General features: G+C 40.8%; 1 protein-coding gene across 7 annotated transcripts in view; it reads right to left on the bottom strand.

The window, feature by feature from the left end:
• LOC147018066 (calcium/calmodulin-dependent protein kinase type 1D-like) overlaps nucleotides 1-16,443 on the bottom strand; it is a 164,622-nt gene that overhangs the window by 26,962 nt on the left and 121,217 nt on the right. For all 7 annotated transcript variants that reach the window (XM_085897371.1, XM_085897372.1, XM_085897376.1 and 4 more), the window contains 2 exons: nucleotides 10,433-10,571; nucleotides 7,936-8,062 (listed from right to left, as the gene is read on the bottom strand). In XM_085897371.1, the coding sequence (XP_085753497.1) occupies nucleotides 7,936-8,062; nucleotides 10,433-10,571 (266 nt within the window). The remainder of the gene's footprint in view (nucleotides 1-7,935; nucleotides 8,063-10,432; nucleotides 10,572-16,443) is intronic.

Here is a 16,443-nt window from a genome sequence, read left to right as displayed (position 1 = left end):
GAGCTCAGTCCACGGCAATTGTTTGGGAAAAACCACACGAGATACACTGTACATGCTTAAGCCGCTGTCACACCTTGACGATTTCACCAGCGTATGCCGACGTATGAAAAATTTGTCTAAAACGCTGGCACACGTCGAATACGTTATGGGTAAGTTTTGTATACGTTAAGAGCACGCTGAAGCACGCTGGCATACGTTGTAGTACGCCAAGCTCGTGGACAAATTTTAACGTGGTCAAAATTTTTCGACGTATGCCAGCGTATGACTCACACGTTCCGCATACGCTGACCATAAGTTGTAGGCACATTACGCGATCATTGACACACGTCGACACACATTACTTGTAAGTTACTCATAAGTCGAAACACGTCGAGGTAATGGTTGGCGTCAGTGTTCCAGACTCCATGGTTTTTTATTTTGGTTTTTTTTCTTTGGCATGACGGTGATGTTGACACTTCGATTTCTAGTGTGGTTATAATATAATATAATATAATTAAAAGGCTGCCGCTCAACGATATAAATGATAACCGCACTAGAAATCGAAGTGTCAACATCACCGTCATACCGAAGAAAAAAAAAAAACCATGGAGTCTGGAACACTGACGGGTTCCTCCTGTGTGAACCCCATTTTTATATACCAATTCCCCTAAATGCTGCCAATACGCCATTCTACGGTAGCTGAAAGTTAGTAACACGTTCATTAACTTCTGTGGTTGTCCGGAAGACGTCAAATATGTCTACATACGTCAATATGCATTGGAGATACATTACACATAGGTTCAAAGCACGTTACTCATAGGTTAGAAATAAGTTTCGGGTACACTAAACATTACCTCGACGTATTTCGACTTATGAGTTACTTACAAGTAACGTGTGTCAACGATCGCGTATTGTGCCTACAACTTATGGCCAGAGTTATGCGGAACGTGTGAGTCATACGCTGACATGAGTCTTAAAATTTAAAGCATGGAAAATTTGAGGACAACCGAAAAGTACAACGTTTAAAGCCAGCGTACAACGATGTATGGCACTCTTTTTCAGCGTGCTCTCAATGTTATCAAAATTTACCCATAACGTATTCGACGTGTACCAGCGTTTTAGACAAATTTTCCAAAAATCGGCATAAGCTGGCTAAAACGTCAAGGTGTGACTGGGCCTTAACGTATACAAAACTTACCCATAACGTATTCGACGTGTGCCAGCGTATTGGGCAAATTTTTCATACGTCGGCATACGCTGGCTAAAACGTCAAGGTGTGACAGGGCCTTGACACTTCGATGTCTAGTGCGGTTATGATTTGAATCGTCGAGCGGCAGCCTTTTAATAGACTACGCCACGTGATCGTCGGCGATACGCTGCCGCACGCTATGCATACGTTAGACTATCGTTGGGCATAGGTTGTGAACGCCAAGAACATGCTAAGCATTCGTTGGTATAAGTTATCTATATGTTATTGAAACGTTCTGTGTACGTTACTCAACTCAACATTACCTTCACAACAACAACTACACCACCTAGAACAGGATCTCATCTAAAAAAAAAAAAATATTACCTCAACATTACCTTCACAACAACAATACGTTATGCATACGTCCAACTCGTTATGAATACACCAAAAACTGAAAAAAACATCAATAGTTCAGCGCACGCCAGCGTTTTACATACATTTTGATACGTTGCCATACGCTGGCTAAAACTTCAAGTTGTGACAGCGGCTTAATGATGTCATTGCCAATGGCTGCCTCCATGTAGCAATTGTGTCAATAAGTCAATGCACTGATAAAAGATTGTTCTTCCCCTGTCAATGGGAATTATAAAGGAATGAAAAGAAAAATAAATCTTTCAAACTGGTGGTGAAACCAACCCAAATTAAAAAAAAAAACGTACAAGTATGATGCTGATAGCAAAATTGCTGCCAATATGAGCCATCATAGTGATTGAAGATATAAAGCTGTACTGCTTGCTGAAGAGGGCATTCAGGGGAAGGCTGTGAGTCTTATTTATTTGTTGAGATAAGTCCGAGACCGAGTTCATTTTTCCAAAGTAAGAAAGTTACGATTGCTGCAACTTGTATATTTTCAAAGATTAATTCGAAGCCATCTGGTATTTAATGTCGAGTATATCATATAATCATTATCAGTGGCATTGAAATAATTAAAAGTTGTCCGTGTGCTGCAGTTATTGAACACATTTTGGAAAAGCATTCCTCAATATACCCAGCCCTTTAAAAGAGAAATGGTCTCCAATTTCACTACTTTGGTATTAAAATATTTAGTTTTTAGATGTTGGAAAAGCATTCCTCAATATACCCAGACCTTTAATAGAGAAATGGTCTCCAATTTCACTACTTTAGTGTTAAAATATTTAGTTTTTAGATGTTGGAAAAGCATTCCTCAATATACCCAGACCTTTAATAGAGAAATGGTCTCCAATTTCACTACTTTGGTATTAAAATATTTCGTTTTTATTTGGAACATCTTGACACCAGTACAGTATAATGAACGAGAATAGCACTCTTTGACGTTGCCAGATATACCTCCACCCACATTTTTACCTCATTATACATACTTTTACAAAGTTTGATTTAAATCCCTGAACCCAGTTTCAGAATATTAAATAATTCTGGCTGCTAGACCATGCGTCCGATCAGGTTGAAATTTAAAACATATATTCCCCATGACTACTAGATCATAACTGTGACGTTTCACGTCGATTGATGAAGCAGTTCAAGAGAAATATATATATATATATATATATATATATATATATATATATATATATATATATATATATATATATATATTAAAGATTTCCTTCGATCCCATAAGGCTGCCAGACCATGTGACCTATTAATTATTCATGAACATCTTGGTATCACCAAGGCTTGGGGAATATCAGGGTGAGGTTTCCCCTTGATCTGTCAAGCCATTCTGGAACAGAGGATTTTTAAAGGTTTATTCTTGGTCTGGGAGTCTCAGGCTGATATTTTGTTGAACCTGGTTTTGCCGGGTAAAGTTTTTTTCTCTGATGTTTCTTGTTGATTGGGGGTACCTCTTCAAAATACAGGGGGGTGCCCGGTGATACCCTTTGAGCATTTTCAGATATGACAATATGTACACACCTTAGATTGACATGTATGTGTATTAACCCATTCATGAGGTTCGGCCACAGTGCAGGAGGGGTCACTGGGATAACCTTGAAGCCAGAGGCACTGAAGATCTGAGCTCTTAGCCGCCACATGTGCTGCAAGATTGAGTCAGATATGAAGGGGATGGAAGAGGAGGAGATGAATACGACTAAAGTTCATCTCTATCACAAGGAGGAGGCTAAAGTTAGGGTTATAGCAGATGCCATGGACAGGGCTAGACTTTGTCAGAAACTGGACACATGCCTCCATCCATTGGATCCCAAGGAACATCCAAGGGAGAGCATCGTGAGCATCACCAGTAGGAAGATAGCCCCACCAAGTGTCAATGCAGAGTACCGTGAAGATCGGGGAGGCAATGTTAGAAGATTTTGAGAAGATCTGGCCAGAGGGATTTTACAACATCATCTCAAAGCAAGTGAAGACAATGGCAACCAAATCCATCAAAGTTGGCGACTACAAAATTAACGACCTAAATGCTGTCTATTCACGGCTCATTGCACTGTAGTCTAGTGACCGCGATGTTGATGTGAACGATGTCCTCGCCTTTGAGCTGACACCAGTCCCAACTGCCATATTCACCAAGGATGGAATGCGACTTTGTACAGCCAAGTCCAAATTGAAGAAGTCACTCCAGGTCAAAGTCTCCAGGAGGAATGCCGGTGGTGCAGATGTCACTGTCATTGATGGATCAGCCCGTCTTTGGACCAGCACTGGCCAGCTGATGACACAATAGCTGATTTCATCAAAATGTTAAGACACGGCTGACTTCATACCTGTCAGACTGTGATGTCTACCTCATCTTCGACAGGTATTATGATTACAGCATCAATCCATCACCAGAGATGCCAGGGAGACAGGGGTCAGCAAGAAACATCATCTCCTCCTATCAACAAAGGTACCAGCCAAGAAGGTTGTCTTGTCATCCATTGAAAACAAAAAACAGCTAATCCCATTATTATGTGAGGAACGAACCCAAGACAGGCTTTTCCATCTACAGAGCGCAAACAAACACAACTTGGTGGTGACAGGGGAGGACCCATGCCCCATCGAGATCAGGATGGAAGAAATAAGGAGCCGATATTATCGAGAAAGTCAGCAGGAAGAAGCCGACACCATCATTGTCCAACAAGTCCTGGGGTGTGCTGGAGAAGCCCTTCATATCTCCGTGGTTTCTGATGACACAGACGTGTTTGTCCTGCTCCTTCACCATTACCATCAGGCAGGACTTGATGTACCACTCATCATGGAATCCCCCCACAAGGAAAGGGCAATAGTGGACATCAAGTCGACACTTGGCAAGTGTTCACAAATTGTCAAGAACCTTTTACCAGCCCATGCCATATCGGGATGCGATACCGTAGCGTCTTACTATGCGTACGTAGCCCAACCCATCTACCGGAAGGTGCCAAACTTGCCCCAAACTACATGTTGGAGATGATCAGGTGTGGTGGCAAGAGTGAAAGCCCTTGTAACTCCAAGAAGTGCAGCTGTCAAGTGAATCGTTTGCCATGCACAATGTTTTGTGCATGTTTCAGCGTAGGATGCTCAAGATCCAAATAGGCTGAACTAGACCATCATCAGCAAGATTTGCCCTTCACACCTGCCAGTGTGTTGATGATGCTGATGTCACACTTAATTGATACGGATTGAAATACACAATTAATATACCTGTACTATGCATTCCGATTAGTACTATTCATTGTTTATTCGAACAGCACGTGAATATTGCATTTTTTCAGGAGCATATTGTATCATGTACTCTGAATCATTGTATCATTGTATGTAATCTTATAGCACACGCAATATTGTATCATTGTATCACGTACTCCGAATTTCTAATCAAAAGTGTGTTTTGCTGACATGGCCTAAAAGGGTTAATATTCATTAATGTGGAATCAAATACATTGAACATGACCTCCTTTAGGAATAAACTTTGGAGAAAGCAAATTTGATGCAGTTGATTTGAGTGTTTTGCATGAAATCTCATAAATCCCTATTTTTCTAGGATTTTGGTGCTTCGGGCATAAAGGAGTTAATAACTAAAAATGCTCAAGGGATATCACCAGGCACCCCCCTGTATTAAGAGGTACCCCCAAGCTACAAGAATCAACGGAGAAAAAAAAAAAACTTTACCCGGCAAAACCAGGTTCAACACCATGGCTCCCGGAGCATCTTCAAAAATCTTAGCGGTCAAACCATGTGACCTATGATGTCATCGGTGGAGAAGGTTTTGTTCCTCATGGAGAGTCGAATCATACCTGTAAAGTTTTCCCTCGATTTGTTCAGCCGTTTTGGAGAAGAAGATTTTTGAAGGTTTTTATGTTAAAAACAATTAGGCTGCCCCCCCCCCCCCAATTCAATTTAGCCATCGATGATGCTCAAAAACGTTCATACTGATCAGATAAAGCGTTTGACATATGCAATTATAACATCAAAGCATAGCTACCTATAAGATCATCAAAAAAAAATCACACTAGTTTCCCATGGGGAGTACGACACACGTGCCAAGTTTCAATTTTTTTTTCCATGGAACATTTTCAGAGATACAGAGGTCCAAAGTTTTTCCTTTTTTCTAACACGGCTGCCACACCACGTGACCTATGATGTCATAATTATCATTAAAACATTTTACATGAGTAGTCACACCTATGGTGAAAACTTCGTGCCAATCGGATAAGAGAAAACAGAGAAAATTAGCACGGATGGACGGACAATCCCAAAACATAATGCCTCCGGCAATTTCATCAGCGGAGGCATAAAAATCGTTCCGCTCATACGAGGATGTTTTAACAATTGAAGCACGTAATACGAGGAAGAGTCAAAAGGTTTTTCCCCTTTAAAATACTTCCATTGCAATGATGTCAAGAAATCAGGTGGAAAATTGGAGGAATTGATTTGGGTCTAATAATTATAGATCCAATGTGCGAAAGTCCTTGCCGACCAAAAGATGTCAAAAGTGAAGAATGATCCATATGGTTCAGAGATGTTCTTCCTAACTTCTTCTTTAATGGCCCCCAATTATTCCAACATTCTCACGGGGTCGGCCGCAATAGGTAAGATTGGCCAAAACCATTTGCTAAATGGCTGACCTGGCCTGATGTTCGACTGGAGCTGGTTTGGGAAGGAATTTGTAATTTGTTCAGGGTGCCTTTTACGTCCACCAAGTAATGCTAGCAGATGGGACACCCAGCTTAAAGGTCCATCCAAGAGACAGCACACTGTTATGCAACACTGCCTGTGAAGCACCAACCTGACAGTTTCGAGTCAAGTCGGCAATCGACAGCTGAAAGGAAACTGCACAAGCTCAGCATCGTCCTGTCAGATCGTTCAGAGATGTGATGGTATTGTCTGATTCTATTTTGAAAAATTATGGGAATTCAAATGTTCACAAACAGATCAAAGGTGCTGAAAAGAAGAACTTGACACGTAGTCACACTCGGTGGAGAATGAACAGAAAAACCATATATAAATATCATATAAATATATAAAAATGGGGAAAAAAAATTGGAGATAATTTTTTATGTTTGAAATGTACAATTCTTTTATAACAGCTCTGGTTGATATTGCCATGGCACCAGCAGGAAGGAAACAACCGTTTTTCCAATCAAAATAATCACCAATTTAGAGGCAAAAAGCAGAAATCCACCAATACGGGACTTCCAAAATGATGTAATCCGCCGCAGAATGCTCGGCGCGCATGGTACAAACCCCCTAGATTCCTAGAAATAGCAATCTTCACGAATTGTGAACTGCTATCATGTGTGCACAGAAAAGGAATGGTAGAGACACACACAAAAGGAACAGTAGAGACACACAAAAGGAACAGTAGAGACACACACAAAAGGAACAGTAGACACACACAAAAGGAACAGTAGAGACACACACAAAAGGAACAGTAGACACACACACACACAAAAGGAACAGTAGACACACACAAAAGGAACAGTAGACACACACAAAAGGAACAGGAGAGACACACAAAAGGAACAGTTGAGATACACAAAAGGAACAGTTGAGATACACGCAAAAGGAACACACACACAAAAGGAACAGTAGAGACACACACAAAAGGAACAATAGAGACACACACAAAAGGAACAGTAGACACACACAAAAGGAACAGGAGAGAGAGGGGGGAAACACCAACAGCAGAGTTGAAGGGCAAAAATTTCTCGAATTTCCTTCATTATTTTCACCTAATTTGCATCCAAGAACACAACAATTATGGTTCACCTCTTCGAAATTACCACTCTTTCATTTAAATGCTGAAAATTACGTTTAAGAGACTATTTGGATAACAGATCTCATGCCAGAGTGATGAGAGGTTAAAAGTGGCACACATGCAGAAGTAAGTCACTGAAAACGCACACACAGCGCAAGCGCAGAAGGGCTCGTTTAAATTCATATATCATTTTGAAAGAAACGTATTGGCAGAAGTTTGGCATATCTTCATATATTATTCCATCAAATCAGGATGCTCCACTTCTTCAGCATAAATATTGCAATTTCACCAACAAGGAATTCAAATACTGTCTTTGATTGCCAGGCAAGAGGAAAAAAAAACATGTATTGTGATAAATAAAGCTGAAATTATTTAAAGTACATTTATATTTGCATGAGTCTAGGCTTTTGGTCCGAAGTACAAGTGGTAGCAAGAAAAGTATCTCCCAAGAATGAAAATGGACAGGGGGGGCGGGGGAACTTCCACAATGCATCCAAAACTCCAGGGCACAAGCGGGAGCTCAGTGAACTTGAGAGAAATTGACACCGATCTGTGTCAGCCTTACCTACGTAACCTGGAGTTCCGCACGCAGTCGACATGACATCTCCAGTTGCCAGTATTTTGGACAGGCCAAAATCACTGATCATTATTTTGGAATCCTCTTCAGGGCTGTAGTACAAGAGGTTCTCGGGCTGCAGAGGAGCAATTGATAGAAGTGGGTTTAAATGGAAACAATCTGAAAGTATATTTTATCGCATGCATATAGAAGCTCATAGTTAAGCTAAACGACAAAGGGCAGAAAGTTAACATGCTAAACATCTCCAATGGGATTTAAACATGTTAGCTTGGGACAACCAAGTTCAGTGAGGATGCAAAAGATTGTGTACAGATGTGAGGATTAGCTTGATGCTTGATAATTAATAAAAACGAAAACCATTAATCCAAATGAAAACCACAATTATAAACCACAAACTTTGTCGTGTCCAACAATGACTTATTATGACCACAGCCATGATCGTTTGAACCCACAACTTCAACAATAAACCCATGATACCAAACTTCTTACTTTAAGTTCAATGGAATATAACAATAAACAGAACACCCATATTTTTTTGCCAAAATATAAATCTGAAAGGTCCCAATTACTAATGACTATTCGAGTCGAAACTACAATGAGCTTCGTCATGTCTTTCCAGCAGTAATTCTGGGCTTCAAGAAATCGTTTCCTCAAACCCTTGGCATTTAGATGACAATCTCATAAATCAAGCAGCACCAAGTGTCCAGAGATAGAAAAAAAAAAGCAAAAGATTTTCTTTGGAACAGAACAGATTTGATGGAAAAAAAAGACATAGCATTTGTGTGCAATTACTTGCATTTACAACTAATCATCCAATTACTTGCATTTACAACTAATCAACTAACTAATACAACAGCTTGGTATTCCAGTAGTTATTAAACAAAAAAAAGCAGGAGATAAACTAGAACAGCACTCGGTAGATCGCATACAGTACCTCTGGCAGACTGAACAGTTTATGTTTTGTGTGCAACTGATAGGTCGGATCTGAATCCGAAACTAAACCAAAATCGAATCGGCGTGTTCTTGTCACCTAACACATGCACAACTTTTTTGAGATATTTCACTGTCTATCATTTTTGGCCCCATCTGTCAATGGTGAAGAATCACTTAAAATTTTTGATATCCGGATTTGGATTTTTACCGAAATCGAATCAATGTGCCGTTGACACACACCCAATGTGTCCACCAAATTTCGTTCGAATCTGCCCACAACCTATCGAGATGTCCTGCTCACAGACAGAGACAAGGGTAAAAACATAACCACCGTCTCCCTTCGGTGATGGAGGTAATAATTTCTGAACTCACCGTAAATAAATAAATAAGTATATATTTAAAGTTGGGGAAATGCAACAACAATGTTTTGAAATTTACCATTGATGTGAAACTAGCCCCAAAGACTCCCAGTTGATATTATCATGTGTGTTTGCATGTGGGGAGAAGGGGGTAGGGATGGGGGAGGGAGGGTTTTTTTGGGGGGGGGGTTCACTTGTAATAACAACCAATTTGGATGTTAAAAAAGCAGTGATCTGTTCATTGGCAAACATCCAGCATTTCTGCTTATTACAATCACAAACCAAATCAATTTCAAATACAAATCATCTAACAAAGCAAAAAATGCAAGTGTCACAAACAAAACACACAATTTCCTAATCAGATGCATACGATCATGAAAACAAAGATAACCATCATTATACTACAATATCAAAAAAAAAACAAATCATCCTCAGCATTATGATTTTTTTTATTATTATGATTTTTATTATGATTTTATTATTTTATATTTTTTATTATTATGATTTTTATATGACTATTATTATGATTTTTTTTTACTTCTTGTACTCGTGACCATGCATGGAAAAGAAGAACAGTCAGATTAAATATACACGTCACAACAGTCATGAAATCCTGCAACCTTATCTTTTCCTCATTCGTCATCCTGCACTTTCTGTGACACATCATGTGGAATCACCTTGTCTGGCTCCAGGATTTTCGGGCACAGCCTTGCCTGCTTATAGCCGTGAATGCCATTGTTTATGATGATCACACACTGTACAGCCAAGAAAGCTTTGGCAGTTCTATTGTGGTATCACAGTGTTTATCATTTGTCCTTGTCTGGGCTACCAGCCCTTCAGACATCAATATAAAGTATGAAACATCAACTTCAGCCATCCACAGATGGCTTGGCACTGGACTAGAATCAATTATTTTGAAATAAACTTTTAATTTTACTGCTTTTAATGTTTAAATATACCTTGACAATTGGAGATGGCAGTGTGGTTAAGGCAAAGTAGAGAGGGGTTTCATGGAGGTTAGAAGAGGTTGCATTGGAAGAAGCAGTATGGTGTTGCGTGAAATGATACAGTATGGGCGTTGCAGAGGGAAGGTTGGTGCAGGGAGAGGCAATGCAGAAGAAAGTGACATTGATGTGGTTGTGAGCCTGTGGCAGCAACAGTGAGATCTGTGCGGTGTATGGGAAAGGAATTGCCTTAAGGTCACGATGTACGATTCCCATGGAATGCAGGTGGCGCACGGCGGATAAAATCTGACGAATGAGTGCACTTGCATCCTTCTCTGTGTAGAAACCCTTCTCCACAATACGATCAAACAACTCACCACCTGAGACCCTGAAAGCACATGACCACAACATAATTGAACATTGAACAGCATAATGTTTCATAAAAAGCAACATCACACAATGAAAACATATCCCGAACACAAGTTTATGAGTTTGAGACACCCCAGCTAACATTCATCTTCAGTTGACCCTGTATAGTCTATGTTGCTATGTCACATTTTTGAAATTTGTGAACTTCATGTATATTATTGAAAATGTGCTTTTTATCTCGTCGTTTTTATCCCCCTGCCGCAACGGGAGCATGGGTTTTGCATTTGCTCATGTGTGTCTGTCTGTCCAAGCCATAACTTTTTGAGATTTGTCATCAAATTTTCAACAAACCCTTATTATGAGAATATGGAGGAGGATGAGGAGGAGATTGGGACCATACTCTGTGCAGAGCGTTGGTGCTGCTTCAGCAGTCTCCTTGGCTATTAGGCACAATCCTGGACGGGTCACCACTCCGACACAGTATACCAACATGCTGGCACTCATTTTGCCGACCTCGGAAGGATGACAGGCCGAGTTAACCACACCTGGTATTAATTAAACAGCTCAGCGGGATTTGAACTCAGGACCCAAGGATCCAAAGCCCGCCGCCCTAACCATTAAGCCAACACCAGGTATATATGGAGAAGACGAATTGATAATTGGGTCAAAATGTATAAATAGCCCTGATCAGCTCGTCTGCAGCGCGTCAAGCGTGAGACGCCCTGTTTTTTTAACTTCTTTTTTGTTTTTTGTTTGCCTTGGAGATGAGTTCCGGGAATGTGGTTCATTGGGAGAAAAGCCGATTACATGGAGCCCCTCCCTGTAAACTGTTTATTTCTCAGGAGGGAAACCAATCAAATGCAGAGTGATAATGATAACACTCATGATAATGACTGTCTGTCTGCCTGTCCAGGCCATAACATCTTTACCATTTGAACTTTTGCATTCAAATTTTCAAAAACACCCTTATTATGAGAATACGGAGAAGTCTCATTGATAATTTCGTCAAAATGTATTAATAGCACTTAGCCCATCCGCAGCATGTCAAGTGCACTGTTTATTAAATTATTTCCTTTCTTTTGATTATAATCACTTCCATGTGCAGGTGTTTTATTTTTACCATTTTGAGCTTTTGTCATCAAATCTTCAACAAACCTTTATTATGAGAATATGGAGAGTACAAATTAATAAAATGTACAATTTTTTTGAAATGTTGCTTTTGTCAAGTTGATTATAAGTACAAAGTGGATATGGATGGGCTTTGCATTTTGAGATGCTTTCCAGGGCTGTTTATTTAATAAGTAAACTTCGTAAAAAAAAATGCCCTAAAACGAGAGTATATTTTATACAACAGAATATAATTATAACAGAAACCCCTCAAAGGCATTACTTTTTAAAATAAATTTAATCATATTTTATATTTTATGTTACACCTCGTGTCACATGACCATCATCCAAGTCAACAATGAGCTCCAAGTTACCCATAGCATAAAGTCATATGTTGTCACCCTTTTGACTATTTACACAGATAACATTCGAATGACCAGCATCACATAGAACATGTGGAATGTCAAATATAATTCATAAAGATGGAAAACTGGAGAAACTTGATTTGATGAATGTTTTCTGCTACGTGTAGCTTGACTTTTATTTTAGCAACACCATCACAAAAGCAAGTAAAGCCGATTCAGCTATTTCATTGCGCAGAATCAAGATTCATCTGCAGTTGGATCAGAATCATCGCTGCCTGTGTACATGCTTTTGTAGACATCAGGATCACACTCGCAAAGCTCTATGCAAAGCACATTATTGTGCTTGCAGGAACAGCGTCAACTTTATTGGCTCTTCACACATCCAATCTTACCAACTGCAGAACAGAATCGGGAGCAAGAGGAACTCTGGTCAGTATGGGCAAAATTCCCTTGTGTTCTCCCATGACCACCCAAGATCTGTTGGTTCAAGAGATTCCGGACATGGATAAAGTATGTACTCATCTCTAATTACTACACTGCAAGTGGGCCCTCCGAAGTCGGCACATGCTCCAGAATAGCTCATTTACTTGGTGGTAATTTATCGGTACCTTGCTGGGTGTTAAGTCCTTGGAAGTAATGCCAACAGAGTGCTGAGAAAATACATCTCTTGGGGGCTTAGTAAATTGTAGATGAACTCTTCGCAGCCTTTCAGTTCAGAAGGTTCCTTGCCAATCCCAAGTCCACAGAGTGCAAGTTGTACACTCTCACTAGTTTTCACAAAATCATTCCACCAAGAAGTCTTGCTCTTATGATACGTGAGTCCAGTTGTGCAGCAACCACTAATTGCATGAAAACGTAAGAGGGCCTGAGCACTAATATCTCCAAGTGCATGACATATAGACTGCAGATTGACATTATGATGGTTTGTGCAAGTCCCAATGAACAAGACAGTTTGATCGCCCAATGCCGGCATTGCTGACAGTACAAGGATCAAAACATCTGTGTCTGGAGTATAGCCGTGAACATGTTTCCCAGTTTTGTGAATTTCTGAAGACGAGTACAATTAGTGTTTCTGCTTCTTCCTGCGAGTTTTGCAAACTAACGATATCTGTTTGTGTCTGACTTTTCACACACCCATAGAAGCGATAGTTGTGAATGCAGATTTATGAATCATCTGTTTAGCCAAGTGTCGTGTTAGGAGGTCTTTTGTCTTGGTTCTGTTTTGAAATTTGGTAAAATCTCTGATGCATGTGTTGTTGTTTATTTTATATTCTGGCATACGTGCTGATGTTGCTCCAGTGCAATATTGTCTTGTGTTCTAATTTGAGAGATTTCACTTGCAGATATCAAAAACGACATGTGAATGAGAGTACTGCCGACTGTTGCTGTCAACAGCATGCACAAAATGATCAGCCAGATCACGACAAGTTTTTACATTGTTCGTGAACACAACCATTTCATGGACAACAGCCATTGCATCAAATAGTATGCATGTATCATCCATTATCAAAAGTGGTTGGCCTGCAGACACTGCACTCTCTGTGTTCTCATCTGCCCACTTGTGCTTCAAGCAGATGACAAGGTTGTGTTTTTTTTCATGACACGGATGAGGTCTCCCATAAGCTGACATCAACATGTGATTAATTGGAGAGAAGTCATATTCTTCAATAACTTCTGTCAAGTCAATGTCTCTGGAAAATCGAATGATCACCAGCAAATGTGCCATTAATGACATTGATGCCTTGATAACAATAATCATACCTTGAGTACGTATAATGTGTACCTGCTCCAACTTTGGTTTTCATCACTCCAGAGAAAGGCTGAGAGGATGGTCAAGAGGTATGCACACTTGTATCGAAGCTGTTAAGCCTGGGTTTGAATCTCGACCCAGCTATAAACTCCAGACACATCAATGTGTGTGCCGTCCCTCGGATGGATGTTAAACAAGCATCCTGTCTGCCGGCATGAGTTTGTGGACATTAAATATCCCACATTGTCCTTTGCAATGAGCAGGCAAGCTATCGCCAGCACCACGGCCAAATTCCAAATTCCTGCCTAAAGCTCAGCCGATGATGCCACCACACACGCAGCCTCTTGCTGCATATGAAAGAAGAAGAAGACTCCAAGAACTTTAAACTTTGTCATTTTATCCCACAGGATTTGATCACCATATGGTCTTTGTTTCACAAAATCCTGATATGCTGTTTCACCTCATCCTTCCATGTTGCACATAATCTCTTGCACATCGTTTGGTATGATGACTTTCTTTGTCAAGTGTCCCAACATCATCTCAGTGCCATCATGCTGATGCTGATCAATGCAAATACCGTACCAAAAATTCATCGAAAGACCCATTGAAAGCCATATTTTGGTCATTATGTAATTATGCGTCTGTGCAAACCTTTACAAAAGTGTGTGTGTATATATATATATATATATATATATATATATATATATATATATATATATATATATATATATATATATATACATACCACCTTTGTAAAGGTTTGCACAGACGCATAATTATGTATATGTATATAATATATATTGTTGCGGATTCAGCGGTGGTGGGAAATTCAGACGATGGCGTCAATCACTGTCCGTAACCAGTTTGGGTTTCCGCACCCTACTCTTGACAGCCAAATGTTACAGATTCGGCGCCACCCTAACTACCGCCGTCTCCGGGGTTATAACGCCTGCTGGTTCGGCACAATTCTTGGGTTATGCGTCTCAAACCACGATACCAAAATACACCTGTACCTTGCCAGTTGGGGGAATAGACCCCGGTTACAGACTGGTTTTGTCAGAGACCGAGCGGAGTCTACCAGTGTGTAACCATTTTCATTTTTATATCCAAATCGAGCGGATCGTTCCTCGGCGCGGCACAAATTAATTCAAAGCGCCAACTTCATAAGAATCAACCAGATTTATTGGGGACATCGGGGAATACGACACATCAAAGCATTCATGACAATGTTATAATTAATCTATAACCCGCTATTAACTAGGGAGCTACGGATTACGGGTTTTGAAGGGAACTCTAACGAGATAAACCTTAGATGACATGCAAACAAGACATGGACAGCATGCAGACAAGACACAGAATACTTGGTGATGTTTCATGGACGAGAGGAAAGTGTCAAAGGCACGAATGTGGCTCGTGACAAGCCGATGTCCATGGATTCGAGCACCCAAGCTCGAGCACGCCGCCTGGCAAGATGACGCTCGTCCTCCTTTTGTCGCACCGCCCACGTACGTGGCCTCCGCGCGTTCTGACCCCGCGTAAGGTCGACGGCAAGAGACCATCAGATCGATGGTGGGTTTCAGCTGGTTTCGCACTAGGTCCAGTATACAAGTCCAGGCCTGGCCTGTTCACCAGACCAGGCCAAATCGAGGTGTTGGGCTCCGGCAGGCAGATCGACAAACGTGTCGAGGACCTTCTCATGAAAGTCGATCGTCGACTCGACGTGCAGGCAGCCTCTTGTCGTTTCTCCTGCCTCCTTCACAAAGCAGATCGCAGACAGACACAGCCGTCCCCTTACACAGCAGATCACGACCCCCACCAGTTGTTTCTCATCCAGCCGAGGGCAGACTTGGCACGCTCATGTTCAGTTTTCTCTCCCAGCTGATTCACCATTGCCTTTCCTTCTCTTGCTCCCCTCGAAACCCACTGCAGTTTTACTTCTTCAGTTTCACTTCTCCTTTTCGGCCCTCGCTCGCCTCAAAGCCGGCTGCTGACTCACACACAGCCAGCCCTATTCAGCCAATCACGCCACACCGGTGCTCAGTTTCACCATCGTCTTCCCGGTGCTCCTGCAGTCTTTTCCTTCACTCGCTCGCCTCAAAACCGACTGCCCAACTCGGTGCTCTCAGTTTTACCACCTTTTCTTCTTGGGGTGCACCCCTTTTCGAAGCCGACAAACTCCTCCCTTCAGTTTCACTTCCTTCTCTTGGCCACTCCCCCTCTCAGCGCGCTGGGCGGAGTCCATTGTCCAGAGAGAGGAAGGAAGAAGAAGAACCTCTCGGTCCACCACCACTGCACAAACAAATAACAGCCTGTGACACCTCCCGACACACATTTAACGTCAATTACCGAACAACCTGGCTAAACATGCATTTAATGGGGGATCTGGGCTAATCCTATATTTAATAACACACTCAGGGCCATTTCCGCAACAATATATATATATATATATATATATATATATATATATATATATATATATATATATATATATATATATATATATATATATATATATATATACATAATACATATACAAATAAAAAGCAGTGTATGTCAGTGTGTCTCCTCCATAACTCCAAAACCATGAAACCTATTAGACTGAAACTTTGCATGCATACTAAGAAAACTCCAAGGAAGTACCACAGTGAAAATTGGTTGTTTGAGTTGAA

The sequence above is a fragment of the Eptatretus burgeri genome, chromosome 10 (genome assembly GCF_056783735.1).
Source record: "Eptatretus burgeri isolate ZD-2024b chromosome 10, Ebu_testis_v1, whole genome shotgun sequence".
In the NCBI taxonomy this organism is placed as follows: domain Eukaryota; kingdom Metazoa; phylum Chordata; class Myxini; order Myxiniformes; family Myxinidae; genus Eptatretus; species Eptatretus burgeri.
This window is presented reverse-complemented; position numbering and strand designations above follow the sequence as displayed.